At 40.4% G+C, this 19,967-nt stretch overlaps 1 protein-coding gene across 2 annotated transcripts in view; it reads right to left on the reverse strand.

Moving 5' to 3' along the window:
* TOX (thymocyte selection associated high mobility group box) overlaps window positions 1-19,967 on the reverse strand; it is a 308,626-nt gene that overhangs the window by 33,143 nt on the left and 255,516 nt on the right. For both annotated transcript variants that reach the window (XM_043601128.1, XM_043601129.1), the window contains 2 exons: window positions 15,741-16,022; window positions 1,276-1,506 (listed from right to left, as the gene is read on the reverse strand). In XM_043601128.1, coding sequence (XP_043457063.1) covers window positions 1,276-1,506; window positions 15,741-16,022 — 513 coding nt within the window. The remainder of the gene's footprint in view (window positions 1-1,275; window positions 1,507-15,740; window positions 16,023-19,967) is intronic.

Below are 19,967 nucleotides of genomic sequence, written 5' to 3' on the forward strand. Positions count from 1 at the left end.
ATGAACCATTCAGCGGAACGAGGGACTCTGTTTTGTTCTCTGCCAGATCTCCAGTGTCCAGAACAGTGCCTCAGGGCACATAGTAAATGCTCAGCGAACACTTGTTAAATGAATACATGAATGAATTTAACTATCTGGCTCTATTTCATGACCTACAAAATTGAGATAAAAGTGTCTATGAGCACTCAGCAGAACCAATGAGACAAATCATGTGAAAGTTTTCTGAGAAGAGTAAGAAACTATATACATTTAGATGTTGATCCATACTCACAAGATACAGGTGCTTCTAGATGTATATAGCTTTGAGACTTTCTGTTGCTTACCCACTTCCCTGGACCTGATGAGGAAAGGTGAAGGTCTCTACCAAGAGTCAAATGTGAGATTAATACACCATTATTAGTACCTTTCTGTATTCTGCAACAGCTGAAGGTGCATCCATGTAATTGTTTCAATGACTGTAATTTAATGATAATGCTTGCCTATTTTTTTTTTTCTTTTTGACAATGAAATTCTAGATGGTGACCATGGCAATCTACTCCATGGTTTAGAAATATGGGATCAGTATTGCTTCTTCGTTGAGGTGGGCTACATCTGCGTACTGAGCTCTTAGCTCTCTCTGTGATTCCCATCATCCTTAAGACCTTCTGGGCTACTTATGCTGTGGCTGAGATGCTCCACATGGCCCTCCCTAAGCATGGTCCTCACATCGTGGCAATCCACACCAGAAGAATATAACCAGGCATCTGGTCCCATTTAACACAGCCTAAAAATACGAGTATATGTGGGATTGAATAACAGGCTCTGGTGGTCTTTAGGGAATGGCTAAGGTTCGTTTGGCAAAAAGCAAAGAGGGTTTTGATGACCAAAGGGTACATAATAAGTGCTCGAGAGAGGTGTACACAGTTTTCAAAATACTTTCAGTATTTTTTTTTTTTTTTAGTCTTTATGATCACATTGGCAACGTTAAGGAATGATGTAATCCTGGCTGGGACATGTAAAAGTCCTTCCAACAGTAACTACAGTATATAAACGTCGAAACAAAGGAAACTAACATGCTATTTACGAAAGAGTAGTAAAGGAGTATAAACTTATGTGAAAGTCTTTTGAAGTCTGGTTCCGACAGGGCACATTCTCACCCTTAATTCTGGTATCGGAAAACTTCACCCACAGTCCTCCGAAGCTGGTTTTTTTTTTTGTTTTTGTTTTTTTTTTTGAGTGCGTACTCTTTCTTAAACCACGTTGATTCCCACCAGCCCACTTTGCATTCTTTCTTACCTGTTTTTGCTCTTCTCCTAAACCATCCCACATTGAAGCCACAATTTTAGAGACTTCACCAAAGGTAGCATTTGGATTTTGGCCCTTGATGGCAGCCTGAGTATCACGAAAGAACAATGCATACGCAGACACAGGCTTCTGAGGCTCATTGGGGTCCTTCTTCTTCTTCTTTTTTGGGGTTTTTGGCTTTTTCCCCATGTCAGACGCAGGTCGCTTCTCTCCACCATTGATCTGAAATAAAAAATCAAATCAGAATTACGGAGGAACTAAGAATATTTGGCAACATATCATATTGATCTCCTTGGTGGCTTACACGGATATACTCGTCACGCAAACACAGACATTCCTCAGGGGCACCTGGGTTTGTCGCTGTTGTTGTTTTTTGGATAAAACTACCTTCATATTTCCTGCAGTTGCCATATTTATCCTTCTTTCAGCCTATTTTACATACCTTTCAAATAGCATTATTGATTCATTTTCTACTATTGTTATACTATTAAATATCATCCCTTACCCTTCAACTTCTCATTTTTCCCATTGAGGAAGCTGAATGAGAAGCAGCATTGTAACTGTGACGGCAGTGGATTCCTCTTGTAGTGACCCTATTGTATGATCCATCTAACTTGTGTTCTTTGGGGCAGTTTAGCCTTTTTTTCCTAATTATGATTTTAAAACCATGGTGGGTGACGTGTCCAATAATAAAGTTGGAGGACGTTTGATGTTGCACTTAGGTCTATAGAAGGCTAGCAATGCTCATGGTTTAGAGACTGGCATCATCTAGACAGATCAGTGCTGTCCAGTGGAACTTTCTGTAATAAGGATAAAGTTCTATAGTCTGCATGATTCGAAAGGGTAGCCACTTGCCATATGTAACTAATGAGCACTTGAAATGTGGCTGGAATAAACAAGGAGCAAAATTTAAAGTTTTATTTCATTTTGAATGCTTGAAACTTAAATAGTTACATGTGGACAGCGGCTATCATATTGGACAGTGCATCTCTGGAGACCTTCTAGATTCCAGATCTTTCTAGAACAGCTCTACACTCAGTTTAAAAATTGGTTCTATTTTCTTCCTTGTCCTCCAGTATGGATATCTGGGTGATCTCAATTGTTATTCTGATGCAGGTGGGAAAAGACATCCTGAATCGTTTTAAGGCACCTGCATTTGAATATTACCTTTGACATTAGCTAATTATATGTGGTGTGACTTCACCTCTATAGAATGGGGGATTGTGGCTCGGATTTCTCTCTGGCCCTAAAATCCTACAAATCTCCACGAATATCAAATAGTGCTGCCTCCGTTGGGATCCTCTGCTCAGGCACCCCCCCCCCCCCAACATAAAGGCACATGTGCGCTCTCTCCGGATAATGCTGCCATCATCACATGAGGTACGCTGCACCTTCCCCTTCTGCTGTTGTTGCTTCTTTCCTCTCTGCAAACATATGTACAAGCAATACGTATCTCATCCAGAAAAATCGCTAGGCAGGGGAGTTCGTGTAAAATGACTGCCAGCAGTGGAGAGAGAGCGAGCGTGGTGTCCAGTGGATATGAGGCCAGAGGATCTCGACTTATTCCCTCCTTTGCTGTTTTTGCCTGTGTAATCTTGAGCAAATTATAGCTTTCTCTGGGCCTCCATTTTCTCTACTGCAAACCAGCTGCGGTGCCATTTTGTGGTTACCGAGATGGTATATATTTATATTTGCTTAAAACTTTTAAGATGTTAATTATGGCAGGCACCCAAAAAAATTCACTGAATGAACGGAAAGAAATTTGTGATGCCACACTGTCATCGTTTAAAAGATCTGCTCCGAGAACTAGAGGGAGACAGGAAAAAAAGCTACATGAATTCTTTGCCTTGTTTTTAGTGAGAAAGATAACTAGAAGCTTGTCATTTTGAAATTGCCTACTGAAGGAGATCAAACACCCCTGCGGGGACAGGAGGCTTTGAACCCGGCGAACGAAGGTAGATTAACGCTAGAAGATATCTTCCCCAGGATGGATCTGAGAGGTGATCGTGTGAAATTGTTGGTCCCCACGTAAATCTGCGAGAGGTCTAGCATGTTAAGGCTGAGTTGATCCTGGGCAAACTGGTGTTAGTTATAGACTAAAAAGGTGGGCAGACATGACCTAGAACAGTGGCTCTCCAATACGGCTGTCCATTAGAATTGTCCAGAAACTTCTAAATAATATTCGATGCCCAGGCTTTACTCTACACTAATGAAGCAGAATGCTTATGAGTAGGAGACACTGGCCTCAGACACACCCTCAACTGTAGCGTTCTCACTGGTATTTAATTGCTTGAGAGACAAAGCAAACAAAAAGTCACCTTTCTCTTTGCTCCTATGGGATACACATGGCCGTATCTTTCTTTCCTCTCTTCACAACTAAACTCCTCCACGTGGTTGTCCGGGCTGGGCATACACAGCCTCTGCAACTCATTTCAGTGTGCCTTCCCCATCACTTTGCTCTCAGTTCAGGTCACCGAGGGCCACTATGCCTTCCTGATGTCTTTTGCTGTAAACTGTCTTCTCTCATGAGTTTGTACTTAGGTAATCTCCTAAGCACACAGTTTCCATTACCTTTTGTTGGTGGACAACTGTCAAACTCATGTTTCCCCTGAATTTTGAACACACTGACATGACTGCTAGTTGACATTTCTATTTGCAAGCCTTTTTTACTTTTTATGTATTTTTATTTTTTAATTCTATTTTTGTTATTTTAGTGTTTATATTTATTTTTGAGGAGAAAGAGAGCGTGAATGGGGGAGGGGCAGAGAGAGACAGAGACACAGAATCCGAAGCAGGCTCCAGGCTCCGAGCTGTCAGCACAGAGCCCGACGCGGGGCTCGAACCCACAAACCGTGAGATCGTGACCTGAGCTGAAGTCGGGTGCTCAACTGACTGAGCCACCCAGGAGCTTCTCTACGTCCAAGTCTTAAAGTATCTCAAACTCAGTCAAGTTCGTGTTATTCACTTGTGTAATTCTGTGCATTTCTTTGAGAACACACATCATACGAAATTATATAATAATTTAAATGTTAGATCTTCTCCCGCCCCAGACTGTAAGCACCATTAGGGCAGGTCCACATGTGATTTTGTTCACTAGCACTTATCATGGTTCCTAACACATAGTAAGTGCTTAACATTTGTTAGAATAGTAATAAAAATTATAACATAAAATAATAACATAACTTAGAGGAGGAATAAATCAAAGCAGAAGTGGTTTCTGTTATAGGAAATTAAACCATGCTAATTCACTTGGGAGCTTTAGGACAATAAGCACATATGTAGTAAGACAGAAAACAAATAGACTTTTAGAAAATATTTGATACATTAATAGTCATTCCTCTGGGTTATAGACTGAATCTTCATGATTTTCTTCTTTGTATTTTTCATAATATTTTATAAACATGACCATTCTTATATTTGTAATTATAAAATATTTATTAAACAGAAAAATAGAAAGGAGTTAACCAAAGTCCACAATGAAGAATATTAAAAAAATGGAGGGATCATGATATTGGAGGTCATGCTGCTTCAAGGATTGAAAATATTTAGAAACAGGGAACAAAGTGTAGGAAAATAAAAAAAATTTCATTTGAAATTTCAGTTAAAAAATTAGTGACGTATTAAAATTTCTATGATTGCAGAGGTTATCAATCTTTTTGGAAAATACTCAAATGTCAATCACAGAAGTCAATATCCTATGACGCAATGTAAACATACTTATTAAAAGATTTTCCCAAATTATTTAAATAATTTCCCTCCTCCACTGTCCAAAATTGTCTTCGAACCGCTGAACTTTATGCAACCTTTCCTTTTTAAATTGTTATTTGGACAGTCGGGTGCAAGCCTGATTGACTGACTGATTACTGATTGATATTTATTTAAGTTTATTTATTTATTTTGAGAGAGACACAGAGAGTAGCGGGGAAGGGGCCAAGAGAGAGGGAGAGAGAGAATCCCGTGCTGACAGGATGGAGCCTGACGCGGGGCTCGATCTCACAAACTGCGAGATCATGACCTGAGCTAGAATTAAGAGTTGGCTGCTTAACCAACTGAGCCACCTAGGCCAGCCACCTCTGCCATTAAGGAAAACTGGCACCCGAGACAGCCAAGCTAAAGGCTACACACAAAATATTTACGTCTCAGGATTCACTTGTCTTTCCCTCAGTAATTAAAGTAGATCACTAAAACTATATTCTTGGATCATAATATTCTGACCACTTACAGAATCGCCCGTATGGAACTGAACTGGGATTTCAGCTATGCCCTGACTTCCATCGTAGGCTGATAGAAGAGGAAAAAGCAAAAACAAACACTATTTATGAAAGGTCTCTATTTTTAAAAAAATTTTTAAAATATTTATTTTTGAGAGAGAGAGAGAGAGAGAGAGAGACAGAGAGAGAGAGAGAGAGAGAGGAGCAGAGTACAAGGCAGTGAGGGGCAGAGAGAGAGGGAGACACAGAATCTGAAGCAGGCTCCAGGCTCTGGGCTGTGAGCACAGAGCCCAAGGCGGGGCTCGAACTCACGGACCATGAGATTGTGACCTGAGCTGAAGTCGAACACCTAACGGACTGAACCACCCAGGCTCCCCAAAAGCTCTCTATTTTTAAAAAATAAAAATATTAAAAAAAATAAAAATAAAAATATTTGAAGGGAATCAGTGTTCCTTGTATAAAGACTTATTGGGTAAGCACAACATCTTTGTTTTTAGGGTGCAGCATAATGGAATGAAAAGTCCTCATTGTGGTTTGATATCTAATGCATCCAACTACTTGGGCAGTGCTATGTGAGTTTAAGGGTGTCTGCCACATGACCCTCCTGATTATTTATTTTTCATTTTTCTTGCGTTCCTGAGGATACAGAAATGAGCTATTGTTTTAGATTCTGTGTAAGGAACCGGGGATTTGTAAGGCCTACTTTCTGGAGGTAGCTTCATCATGTATTTGAAAAGCACATGATCATTGCTCATATGCAAAGCCTCCTTGAGGAAAAAAATCGTTGTTATAATTTGGATCCACTTACGTGCCAGTAACAGATTGCATTTTGAAAGACACCTGGCTTTTTTGACCACCAACTACTTGGGATGAACACGATGATGAATATCATTACGGTGGAAAAATCAGCTAAATGGATTTGTAATAGGTCCCTGAACCTTAATTTTGAGTATTGTCTAGATCCTGAATTCCTACTTAGACGGATGAAAGCTTATAATTTTACATCCTAATTTTCTAAGAGACCCTGACTTCTAAAGTCGAGAGCAGCACTGTCTCATAGAATGTTCTGGAAAGATGGAAATATTCTCTGGGCTGTCGGAAAGGGTGGCCGCTAGCCACATATGGCTCTAGAGCCATACAACTGATGAAGTGTATTTTCTATTTATTTGATTTTAATTAGTTACATTTGAAGGTGCTGTCATTCATGACTAGTGGCGACTGCAATGGACAGTACAACATTGTGTACCGGGCACTGTTTTAGAGCGCAACATTTCTAAAGTTACTAGAGCTCTAAAATGAGAGCGTTAAATTTAATCCCAACATCATAAGCCGTATAGAGAAGAAACCGTATAATGCAAAAGTATAAACTCCCCGTGATGACAAGCACATTCGAAGCAAGGACCAGGTGCCATTTCTGTGTCCAGCCTTGTTAATTTCTCCCAGCCTTGGTATGGGGTCCTACATGCTGTGGATCACCACACACGTCCACTGCTGTATCTTACAGCACCAGGCAGAGGCTCAGAGTTCCAAGACAAAGGGCATTCGAGACAAATGTAAAAGTTGTATGAAAACCAAAACATGGCTGGGTTGTAATGGCCCTAACTGTAATCCTGATCACCGACAGATTTACTTGACATCCGATTAAGGCACTAATGAATAAATAAATACATACACAAATGCATAAATAAATATTACTCTCACATAAGCTTCACGCAGACGCATGGGCTTCCTGTAACTTACTCGTAGACATAGATTTATTTCTACAATCCCTGGAGGTGTCCTTAGGCTCCTGGTAACCCACTCCTGTCATGTCTTATTGCTTAATTATAGTGATGTATTTAACTTATTTATCACAAGAAAACAATAATTTTTCACTTCAAAAAAGCGTGTGTTAACGGTGTTGCTTAGATAATACTTCTTAAGAATACAGAGTACGCGAGTTAAGACTCTCAAGGAAAGAGAATCACTGATATTGAAATGTCCCTGGAGAAGCTAGAAACGTCTATAAGCATATTTAAAATAAACTGCCGCGGTCCCAAAGCCTTTAATGGAGCTGGGAGAGCTGTTTAATGCACACTATCTTGCAGTAATCGCTGGAGTTTAAAATAGATTTTAATCAAGCACCATCTGCATAATAGGCTGAACAAACAACATGGAACTCTACTTATAACTCTTATCATATAAAGTAAATATTATAAAATCTTCGCCATAGAAACAGGACATATCACAGCACTTTTTGTGATGGTGCTGTTGCTGTAAGTGAAAAATTTTGCTACTTAAATTCATTCTCTCTTTTCTCTCTAAACTATGCCGTCCAAAATCCCCTTATGAGAATAAATTCAAATAAGCATGGAAAGTAAGTCATCTGGTTACTCTGAAATCAGCAAGGCTGCAATAATACTTCTTTCATTTTGCAATCAGGTTTATTATTATCATTAATAATAACAGTACATTCAGTGACTCAAAACATCAATTATAAAAAAAAAGGTTTGTGAAATGCTACACTCCTGAAATGATTCACCAGTGTGAATGTGCATCATCGTTTATAAAGCAAATTCATTTTTAAGGATCCCTGATCCTGCCAAACATAGCTGAGTATTGCTTGAGGATGATGAGTTCAGCAAGGGTACTCAGTGGCCTTATGTAAGGATACGCAATTTGGGCCACTGTCCAGAAAAACTACGTGAAAGTGAGGAGGAGAGTTGATTGCAATTATATATACCTATTATATTTATATTTGTCAGTTCTGTGGAACTCACATGGTCTGTTCCAAATGTGCCTCTCTGGGGCAATACTTTTCACTTCTTATTCTTTTGGAAAGAGGGTTTCTCCTGCTGTGTGTAGAATGCGCAAGGTGCCTGTGTTCAGTCTCACTTTATTTTTACTCCATGAATGCATAAAGTGTGCCCAACGATCTAGGGCGTGAATCGTCTAGGAACATATACACCTTGAGAATACTTCGTCCTAGTATGATTTAATTACTCAAATGGATTTTAGGAACAACTATTTAGAATTGAGTGCTAACTGGCTATTTGACTGGATTTTGTTATTTTTCCCCAGAACTACTCTGTTAGGCTCAGCCTTCACCAACGGGATACTTTATTTTTGGTAAATAAGGAGTGAATATTTTTTTCAATGGCTGGGATCGAAGGAATTCTTTAAAAGTATCATACATATTATATTATACCAGCTGAAGTGTTGAACAGCTGCATACTAAAGACAGTTCAATGAGGAAAATACGAGACTTCGGAGTCCCAATTTGCTGTCCTATTGCTTGATAATGTGACTTGACATTTGGTTCTAACATTGCTTGATTTCACTCAGTGTTTATAGAAACCTGTCTGCTTATCATTTTTACTTTGTACAGGAATCTTCTTGCCGTCAGAAAGGTGGTAAATAAAAAGCACTTTTCTAAAGGCTTATTTAATTGTTGCTGTAGTGACTTAGCCTATTTGTTCTGAGGAAAAAACCTCTCTCTGCCCAGCATGGCAAAGTACACGCACTGATGAACTAGCAGATTAGTAAGAAACTCTTAAAAAAGCAAAAAGTAAGTGAAAGCAGGGACCCAAAGGAGTGAGCCGAGTACGGAAGCCAGCTTTTGTCTTCAAGATCGTTGCTGAGCCTGGTAAAATTGAGTCAAAGGTTCAACAGATAGCAGACAAAGCCCATGGCTGACTGAAAGTGAGGTGCTTAACAAGAGGGTTCCTATCAAAGTCAGGACAGAAAATAACTAGACTCTCAGTGCCAGGGTGTGATAAAACAACTTCCCCTACGTGCGCCCTCTCAGAACCTGCAAGGACCATACTGAATGAAGAGTGGAAAGTATCTTTTGTGATAATTCATGGAGAGAAACCAGCATTTGTTAAGGACTGATACCCTGAATGCGTTCTACTTGGGTGACCTGGAAAGACTTCAAGCCAGGAGTGGTTCCAGTCATTCCCAGAAGAACCCTCCTGTGCATAAGGTCCGATGGAATCCTCATCAAGTTCTAATGCACATCAGCTTTTATTCTAGAAGCCAAAAAGCAAAAGCAAAACACGGCATCAAAAGCAAGAGCCAGCAGCAGCTATGGATGATAGAAACTGACCTCCAAAGAAAGAAGGTGCTGGAATTAGCGAACTGTCAAAGGAACAAAAGGGTGACATATACGGATAAAGAGCAATCAGCTAAAAAAACAGCCCAACCAGATTTGAGAAAGAACCACATAAAACCAGAAATACAAAATAATTGAAATGAAACCCTTAATAGGTCGTCTTTAATTTCAGATCACATCTAGCTGAAAAGAGAATTATGAAGTGGGAAAATGACATGAATAAATTAGTCAGAATATAAGACAAAGGGGCAAGAAAGTGGAAAAGATGAAAGAAAGTCTAGCGCATAATGTATTAGCATTCAAGAATGAGAAAGGAGCCAGATGGGACAGAGGCAAATATCTGAAAAACAATAATGGCTGAAAATTCCCCGGGACTGATTTAAACAGAAATATTAAATTCACGGTAAGTTTAAAGGCCCACACACATCACAGTGAAGCTGCCAGATGCCAAAGGCAAGAGAAGATCTTAAAACCAGTCAGAGAATCAAGGCAGATTGCTTTCAAAGAAAAGACAGTGGAGCAGTAGAATTCTCGAAAGCAATCATAAAACTCAGGATGCAATGGAGAAATAGAATATCTTCAATATGATTGAAGAGAGTCACTAGCAACCTAAAATTCCAGACACAGGGAAAGTATTTTTAAGGCAATCAGGGCTCCCATATTCCTTGTGAAAGCAAATTAAAAAAATTTTTTTAATGTTTATTTTTGAGAGAGAGAGCGAGAGAGGACGTGAGCAAGTAGGGGAGGGACAGAGAGAGAGGGGGACACAGAATCCGAAGCAGGCTCCGGGCTCTGAGTTGTCAGCACAGAGCCCGACGTGGAGCTCGAACTCCCAAACGGTGAGATCATGACCTGAGCCTAAGTCGGGTGCCTAACTGACTGAGCCACAGAGACGCCCCTCGAGAAAGCAAATTTTAAAGGCATAGGGAAAACGGTATCAGGTGCAAGAAAACACTAAATATGTAGAAATAGCTAAAGGAAAAAAGACTGTGAAAGTGCTAAAAATAATGCTTCATGGAGTTTATTGAATGACATAATTCAATTAAATTATGATTGAAACAACAGCAATAACTGCTCTGCTATAAATCTGAAGGGGGGGTGTTTGGAGTTAATATAAGAGTAAATATATTAATCGATGTTAGAATTTTATGCATTGGTGTGTCAGAGGCAGCTACTAAATGGAGAGAAAGTACAAAATTTCCCATATTACAATGTAAAATTATGGAATGAGTGAAATAAGAACAATCCTAAAGAAGGTAAAAAAGAGAAAAAGGAACATGGAATATGTGGGAGAAATAGGAAGCAACATACTTAAATGGAGAAATAAACCCAAATATTTTAGGGTTTATATCAGTTTATATCGATATAAATAAAGCCAGTTTTATTTAAAAGTAGGGGCACCTGGGTGGCTCGGTCAGTCGAGCCTCTGACTTTTGATCTCAGCTCAGGTCATGATCTCACGGTTTGTAGGATCGTGCCCCGGGTGCCTTGGGCTCCGCAGTGACAGTACAGAGACTCCCTGGGACTCTCTCTCCCTCGCTCTCTGCCCGTCCCCTGCTCGAGCTCTCTCTCTCAAAATAAATAAGTAAACTTAAAAAAGGTAAAGAATATCTAACTATATGCCATTTACAAGGGACCCATGTAAAACTTGATGATATTTGAAGTAGAAAAGTCAAAAGTACAAGGATAGAGAAAGATAAACTGTGGTTCTTAGCCCGTAATTTCCCGAAAGGGAAAAGTGTGCTAAAAATATACTTCTAATGCAGATACTTTAAGTGTCTCCCAGTGTCTGTTGTATTACAAGTGCTGGATTACAGGCTTAGAACCACAAGCTCCCCAAGTTTATGTTTCTTTGATGTTTTACTGTACGTGTAGTTTATGACCTCAGGCTGTCAACACAGCCCCCGAGCAGTCGGGACCATGGATAGTGTTTATAAGGTGATAATTTATTTTACTGATGTATTTGCAATATTTCTCTCTGTCACAACAAACTCATTTCATTTCATTGTTCAATTAGATAAGCTGGATTTAATACCTAATTGCTTACGAGAGCTCAAAGTGCGAAGAGGGAAGCTTTAAAAGCTTTTTGTTTTTTCCTGGTATGAGACGAAGTATTCTTTTTTAGTTCTCTTGTTAGAAATGATTTAAGTGATCTTTTTGACTTAATGCTCTTTCACATTTAACGGGAGCTGTTGCGGTACCTTCCATATAAATCCTGCTCGTGGATAAAGGAAAAAAAAATGCCAGTTTAATCTTTTGATGAAGAGTGCTTGCACATTTTCATCAGAGGGGTTTCAGGCATTTAATAAATACAAGTTGAATGAACGGGGAGGAAGGTTTTGAACTGGAGAGAAGGTGAAGAACAGTGTGCGGAGCTGGAATTGGAAGGTAGGTTTTCTTAAGATGGAAAATACACTTAAACCAAATATGAACTTGGGGCGCCTCGGTGGCTCAGTTGGTTAAGCGTCCGACTTCGGCTCAGGTCGTGAGCTCACGGTTCGTGAGTCCGAGCCCCGCGTCGGGCTCTGCGCTGACAGTGAGGAGACTGCCTGGGGTTCTCTCTCTCCCTCACTCTGCCCATCCTCCCCTTGTACACATGTTCTTTCTTTCTCAAAAGAAACAAATACACTTTAAAAAATAAAGTAAATATGAACTTGACAATATGTGTATAGACCGAGAGCCGTTTTAAGAAATGGCTTCTTAAGAAAAGAAATCCATCCCCAAGCTTTCACCCATGGCTAGTTCAAAAATATACCACTAACCGAGTACCAATTCTACTGTGCAATACTTATACTTCATGATGAGCTGTAAGTTATTTTGAGATGTGGACGTTGAATGACAGGATAGGATGTGCACTGGTAAATTTTCACACCAGCCGGGTGTGAAACGTACAAACTCATGCCTCAGCAACATTACAAGACACGGACCTTATGGGCCAATAGGAATGGCAGAATCCGTGAATGTTAACTCTATGAATTTCTGGCTTCTACTCAGTCTTCTACTCATATATGCTGAAGAGTGTGGAAAACGATATTGTAAGTCAGAATAATCCTGCCTACCACTTACTGTCAGAAGATGCTAATTTTGCACTAATTTCCTGAAACGTCAGCAATGGATACTGATAAAGATATAATCTAGATGCACAAATTGATCTTTACTATAGGAAGAACATTGATTTTTTTCCCCCCCTCGTAATATAGTACATAGCATTTATGTGTAGGGCATTCACTTGAATTATTCATGCGTCATCCAATATCAAAATCACTGGCCACAAACAAATTCTTGGTGCTCACCTTTAGGCCAGGTACCTATCAACTGTTAGATACTGCTAGAATAACACAGGTTTTCTTAAGAATATTATTTTGTCCTCTCAAGGACCAGCTAAAGGGCGGGCTGTCACTAGCCCCATAAATTATTTATGTCATATCAATTAATCTCCGGCCTTTGTACCTTACGGGCTCACGGACAATAGGAATAAGCTGTGCAGGTGGACAGGACCAGCATGAGCAATGATGTTTGGCTACGCAGCTGTCCTAAAGCGTCCCCAGGATTCGTTCTAATCAGGGGTAGTAAGACAGCAGACATGGAAAGGACTGTCATGAAGGAAGAAGCCTGTATTCCCAGATACCTAGAAACAGAAGGCACAGCACACGGTTAAAGGGGCGCTCACGAGGCAGACACGGAGAGAGGGCAGACCGTGGCCCAGAGCCTTGTTTGGGGTTTTTGTGGGAAGGGATGGGTGAGGCGGGGTAGGTACGCTGAATAAGGATTGGACAGTTTGAACAACATCAGTGAGCTATGGGCTACAGAGGTGGTTCCTAGCTGTCTGGTCCTTGGTCCGGTGGAGATATATCGACTTGCTGTGAGTTTGACAAAGTGAACGACTAGGGGTGTGTGTTCGGATTGGTTGTTTATCAAAAGTGTGCTCACAGGGGAGTCATGTCCTATTTCTTGGAATTAGCGAGCCCCAGGAGATGTAGTTTTTCCAGGATCAAGGCCCACATGCCAGAGCATCAAGGATACTGAGAATAAGGGGTGCCCGGGTGGCTCAGTCGGTGGGGCGTCCGGCTTCGGCTCCGGTCACGATCTCGTGGTTTGCGAGTTCGAGCCCCACATCGGGCTCTGTGCTGATAGCTTGGAGCCTGGAACCTGCTTCGGATTCTGTGTCTCCCTCTCTCTCTGCCCCTCCCCTGCTCATGCTCTGTCTCTCTCTGTCTCTCAAAAATAAATAAATGTTAAAAAAAATTAATAGAAAAAAGAATACTGAGAATAATAAATTATAGTCGATGCAGCAGCCTTGTCTTGGTCATTAGGCTAAAGAAATCTAAGTCACTATTTATCTGTATCTTTTTTTTTTTTAATTTTTTTTTCAACGTTTATTTATTTTTGGGACAGAGAGAGACAGAGCATGAACGGGGGAGGGGCAGAGAGAGAGGGAGACACAGAATCGGAAACAGGCTCCAGGCTCCGAGCCATCAGCCCAGAACCTGACGCGGGGCTCGAACTCACGGACCGGGAGATCGTGACCTAGCTGAAGTCGGACGCTTAACCGACTGCGCCACCCAGGCGCCCCTGTATCTTTAAAAAACTAATGTAGCAGGGGCATCGGGGTGGCTTAGTAGTTTAAGTGCCCATCTCAGTTTGGGCTCAGGTCATGCTCTCATGGCTTTGGGAATTTGAGCTCCACCTTGGGCTCTGCACTGGCAGTGTGGAGGCTGCTTGGGATCCTCTCTCTCTCTCTCTCTCTCTCTCTCTCTCTCTCTGCCCCTCTCCTACTTGCACTGTCTCTCTCTCAAAATAATTAAATAAACTTAAAAAAATTGTATAGCTATTGGAAAGTTATCTATATAGGTCAGATCCCCACCAGGTTGTTTTTGGTAGCATGTTGACAGATTAATTTCCCCTAAAATAAAACTATTGTAAAAGTCAAGAGAAAACAAAGGGCTGACACAAGTGACGAGTCATTAGTAAGATTAAAGGAAAAAGGAGGAATATGAAATAGTCCTGTAGCTGTGAGTATTTTGCATGGTAAATGGGCACAAGGGTCCTTCCCAGAAATGGGACAAATCTGGAAGATGCTTGACTGATAACCAAGGTAATGAAAAGATTATTTTGGTGTTTTTTGAGTGAGAATGCACTTGGGTTTGGTGCAGACATTTAAAAAAGCTGTCTGGGATATTTTAAAGATCTAAAACCTTCTGCAGGTAATTTTCCAATCTAAGGACACTTAAGGCTTAGCTTCCTGTACAGATAACTTAATGTGACACAGAGGGAGAGATAGACAACCATACTGGCATGGGGTTAACAGAAAGTAAGCCAGGAAACACCCAGGCTTCCGCTAATGGAAGGGAGTCATAGAATATCCCTGGTCCTTACCTTCCTCATTCTCAGTATGAAATGGTTGGGACGAATAATCTCAAAGGTTTGATCTAACCATCATGCATGTGCGCATGCACATGCGTGCACACACACACACACACACACACACACACACACACACACAGCCATCACTGTATCCCTGAGATGTTGCCTTTTTAAAATAAGATTGTTAAATTAAAATAGATGCTTTTGAATGGTGAATTAAGCTTCATTTTGGATGTTGAGTTCTTTATTTTTTATTTTTTTAAACTTTTTTTTTAACGTTTATTTTTGAGGCGTAGAGAGACAGAGCATGAACGGGGGAGGGTCAGAGAGAGGGAGACACAGAATCTGAAACAGGCTCCAGGCTCTGAGCTGTCACCACAGAGCCTGACGCAGGGCTCGAACTCACGGACCATGAGATCATGACCTAAGCTGAAGTCGGCCGCTTAACCGACTGAGCCACCCGGGCGCCCCTGGATGTTGAGTTCTACAAGACTTATTCTCCCTACTCACGATGCAGACCTTATATTTTGTGGGTGAAATCTACTTTAATGCTTCATACATCTGTATTTAAAGGATTTACTGGGGACTGAAAACTGTAATTGGAAAAGCAAGTGATTTAATCTGTTCAGTTTGTAACTCCATGCTTCTTAAAAAAGTATGCCCCCCACCAACATTTCTCATTTGGATGATACAAACTTGCATGCATCACTGGTCAAGGAAGGTATTAAAGAATACTCCTTTTAGGCAACAAGCATTTCCTATAGGTCCTAAAAATGGCCTGGTCATACCTTAGAGGTATCATCACCTTCATCTTCATGCACTGAACTAGACGGGGAAGGAGTTGCAGACTTGCTTCCGGGTGGAGATGGGGAGCTGTGGGGGACACTGCTTCCTCCCATATTCAGGCCAAGCTGAGCACTTAGCTGTGACTGGTTGATGGTGGTCAGCTGGCCATGCTGCATCATTCCTGGCTGCTGCCTGATGTCTGCAGGCTGACCCCTTGGTCTCACGGCTGCCATCTGAGGGTGGGAGCTATATTGAGTTCCTTCTGGATTCCGTATATCTTGCATCTACCAAAAACAAAGATGGGAATCATTTTTCACAAACATATTTCCAGAAAAAAAAAATTTTTTTTTAATTCTTTAGACTTCGAAAACTCTGTAGAATGTCTTGCTGAACTATGCATATTTCCACCTCAACCCCCAATCCCTCTCTAGCGTAGAATAACCCTAACATATACATCACCTTAAAGCCACTGTTACCAAAGAATAGAACTTGAGAGTTCAGTCAACATCCCATTTCATTACTCAAGACCTGATTAATTATATTTACTTTCTTAAAGACATGCAAACGTATATCATTAGTTGATATTTATGACGTAAGCTTCAAAAATGATGCTTCTTAGAGTCCCAAAATTATATAGTTATTAGTGATTTACAGCATTGCAGCCATTCGTGAAACACTATTTCTTTTATTCTGATCCCTTAAGAAAGGTTTCGCGAGTTAAGTGTACTACGATTCTTAGTTTAATTCTATATAGGCTAGTTTTGGCTCAAATGATCTACTAACTTCCAGACTCAGAACACTACAGGCTGGTATTAACCAATTGATTAATTGACTATTGCAATGGTTTGACTGCACAGTCAGATTTGAAAGTAAAGCTCTAAAGTTGCAAGGTCACCATATTAATCCATTATGCTATCTGGGTCACTGCTTTTTAGCCTTAATGAGACTCACTCTTGTAATTCAAGCAATGAATTTTGTCTCTGCAAGGATTAGAATTAAAAGCATTGGAGGATGAAGCTCTTAACGTATCTAGAGGTCAAATGTGTTGTATAAGAGGAGTATGGTGGATTTCACTTAACGTTTCTCTGACATTTTCAAACTTAAACTAATGAGTATTTTGCCCTGCTTATAGAAGTGGCTCATTTTTTTCACTCTGAGGGGAGTTGGGGAGTTCATGCAGGTAGAGGATTATAAAACAAGAGAGGGGGAAAAAAGAAAAAAATGGAAAAAGAAGGGCAATGAAGAGGCGTCTGGTTAGTTACATTTCAGAACTGAAAAAATAAAATTAATAATGATATCTTTTTCTGGTTCATTGAAAAAAAAAATCCCACATGGTGTCAGAGTGCCCCATAATTGCCTGTCAGCATATGTTCCCATGACATAGAAATACTGTAAAGGTCAATTAAATTACTTAGCCATAGGCTTCTTTTTGTTTCTTTGGGTAATAAAATCATTGTCTACCAATGTCGCCGAGTCATTTTACCAACCTAGTTAGATCTATCTGAAAGAGAAGGTGAGACTGCAGAGGTGTCTGCTTGCATTGGAGGGGCAGAGTGAGAGGGAGGCACAGAATCCGAAGCAGGCTCCAGGCTCTGAGCTGCCGCATACAGCCCGACGCAGGGCTCAAACTCACGAACCATGAGATCACGACCTGAGCCAAAGTCAGACACTCAACCGACTGAGCCAGCCAGGTGCCTCCCCGCTTTTTTTCTTTTTTAATTTTTTTTTTAATGCTCCGACTTGGTTCTTTTTTAATTTTTTTTTAATGCTCCGACTTGGTTCTATGTATCCTACACTCGTGGCAAAGGCTTAGGTCAGCCCCATGGTTTTGTATTTGCTGCTCTCCAGCGGCAAAAATCAACATTTTTTTTTCCAGAATTTAAACTGTATTTCTCCAACCCTACTACTTTTTATGTAGTCCATCCACGTTGTCTGCACTCACATTTACTAAAATGTTTTCTTCTCCCTTCATAGTTGTTCGCGTCACTTATATAATTTGATCTTCCTTATGAAATCATACTAGCTTTAACAGATACCCTTGAAATTGTGCCATTAACAGAGGGTATCATAAAAATCGAGGCCACTTTTGAAAGTACACAGAAGAAGCAGTCTATACTAGGTGGCTTTTCTTTTTCTTTCTTTTTTTTTTTCTGTTTTTTTGTTTTTTTTTTTATATGAAATTTATTGTCAAATTGGTTTCCAGACAACACCCAGTGCTCATCCCAACAGGTGCCCTCCTCAATACCCATCACCCACCCTCCCCTCCCTCCCACCCCCCATCAACCCTCAGTTTGTTCTCAGTTTTTAAGAGTCTCTTATGGTTTGCCTCCCTCCCTCTCTAACCATTTTTTTTTCCTTCTCCTCCCCCATGGTCTTCTGTTAAGTTTCTCAGGATCCACATAGGAGTGAAAACGTACGGAATCTGTCCTTCTCTGTATGACTTATTTCACTTAGCATCACACTCTCCAACTAGGTGGCCTTTCAAGCCTACTTTCTAATGTTCTGGAGTCCTACTGTGTGGTTTTTTTTTTTTTTCCGTAGCATGTAGAACACTCTCTTATTACGGGCACAGAGTTGTGGATGTCCATAATGGGACTGTCCTATCCAGGGCAGCTTCCTCTCCCCAACCCAGCACATGTTCACACATACACATTTGTAGGAAGACACATTTTTCTAGTCTTGTAAATTTAAAATGTTTACTAGCAAAATCCTACCTTAACTAAATCATCTTTCCAAAAGCTTTTGACTAATTGATAACTTTATTTCTCCTTCATATAAATCCTGTTACAAAGCATGACGGTTTGTAACCTGCCTGTTTGGAGCCCATTGCCTCTTACTCTTTCAGAAATATTGTGGTTTTAACATGATATTGCAGAGGATGATTTTTAAATTGACCTACATACAGAGTTTCAGATTTATGACTACAACCAAGGGCCTTCGATGGCCTACAATCTCATTTTATGGCACCTATCTCCCCCACCATCTTGTAATCGGTCTACTTGTTTTCTCGTGTTAATTAATGTTGTAGACAGGCCTCTGAATACTACAATTTGTATTCTCACCTTTGTTTTATGAGTGGAGGAAGGTGGGCATCACTAAAGTGGGGTAAAGAATGACTTTAGGTAAGGACAATGAAGTACTCAACAGGGTACCTCTTTCTCAGCAAACTCATCATTAGTCCGAATATCATGTCACCATGATATTAGGCCAGGGAGGCAGCAGCTTTAACACTGAATCAAAGAATAATTTTCCTGTGTGGAGGGTGAAAAGCACAAATTGGAGAGCATAGCCATCTCTTCAGCGCTCAGATGCATTTAGGAATGTCAGATATTAACACCCATTTCCATATTAGTATTTCCATTTTACCTTGCGCTCACGGAAGTCAGTTCAGTATTAATCATTGCCTGATGTATAGTGTGGGGAAAATTAAACTGGGTGGAGTCTGATTATTGACAAATAAGATTAATTAGTTAGCTCATGAAGGTAAGCAAATGTTTTGATTACTGGTTTCCTTCTAGAAAGATATTGATTGACTACGGTCTTAATGCCAAATATAAAACTTCGCCTCGCAAAATATTATTTCCGTTAATCTCCAACATTTTGAACGTATTGTGAACAGTTCACTTAAGGCATGTTTAATAACAACTGCTCTTCTCTTTGATTCTTCTTGACTCCTTCATTGACTTCTTGTCTTCCTACAACTCTCCACACCTAAACTGTTTCCCAGCATTCTGCTTGAGTCACATTTCGTCCACCCCAAAGTTTCCTTTCTCAAACTGGTACTGTGCGTCCAGTTTCGTTGATGAAACCTTCATCCTCCCTGTCATCCCTACTCAAAGTGTTTTAGTCACTTTTGATTCTTTCCTTTCCTATCAGTCTTGTGAGTTCCACTGAGTCTGCTCAAAAAGAACGCTTCCATCTGCCTTCTATTCATGTCCACACCCATTCATGTACTTCATGAATGCCTTCATCACCTCTTCACTTGCAATGGTTACTAAACTAAAAAGAATCTCTTCGCATCCACCCTGAAGAGTACCGCAGAATCACTCTTCATGAGCCATAGGCTCAAAACCTTCCCGATGATATCTGCCTACCAGATTACATCCAGACTCTTCAGCGTGTCATGAGAGGTTCCGAATAAACCATATTCCCTATGACTATCCTTCACACCTTTACTGCTCAGCCAAACCCAATTAATTGCTCCTCTTTGCCTATGTGTCTCTCCCTTG

This window comes from Prionailurus bengalensis, chromosome F2 (assembly GCF_016509475.1).
Source record: "Prionailurus bengalensis isolate Pbe53 chromosome F2, Fcat_Pben_1.1_paternal_pri, whole genome shotgun sequence".
NCBI classification, from domain to species: Eukaryota; Metazoa; Chordata; class Mammalia; order Carnivora; family Felidae; genus Prionailurus; species Prionailurus bengalensis.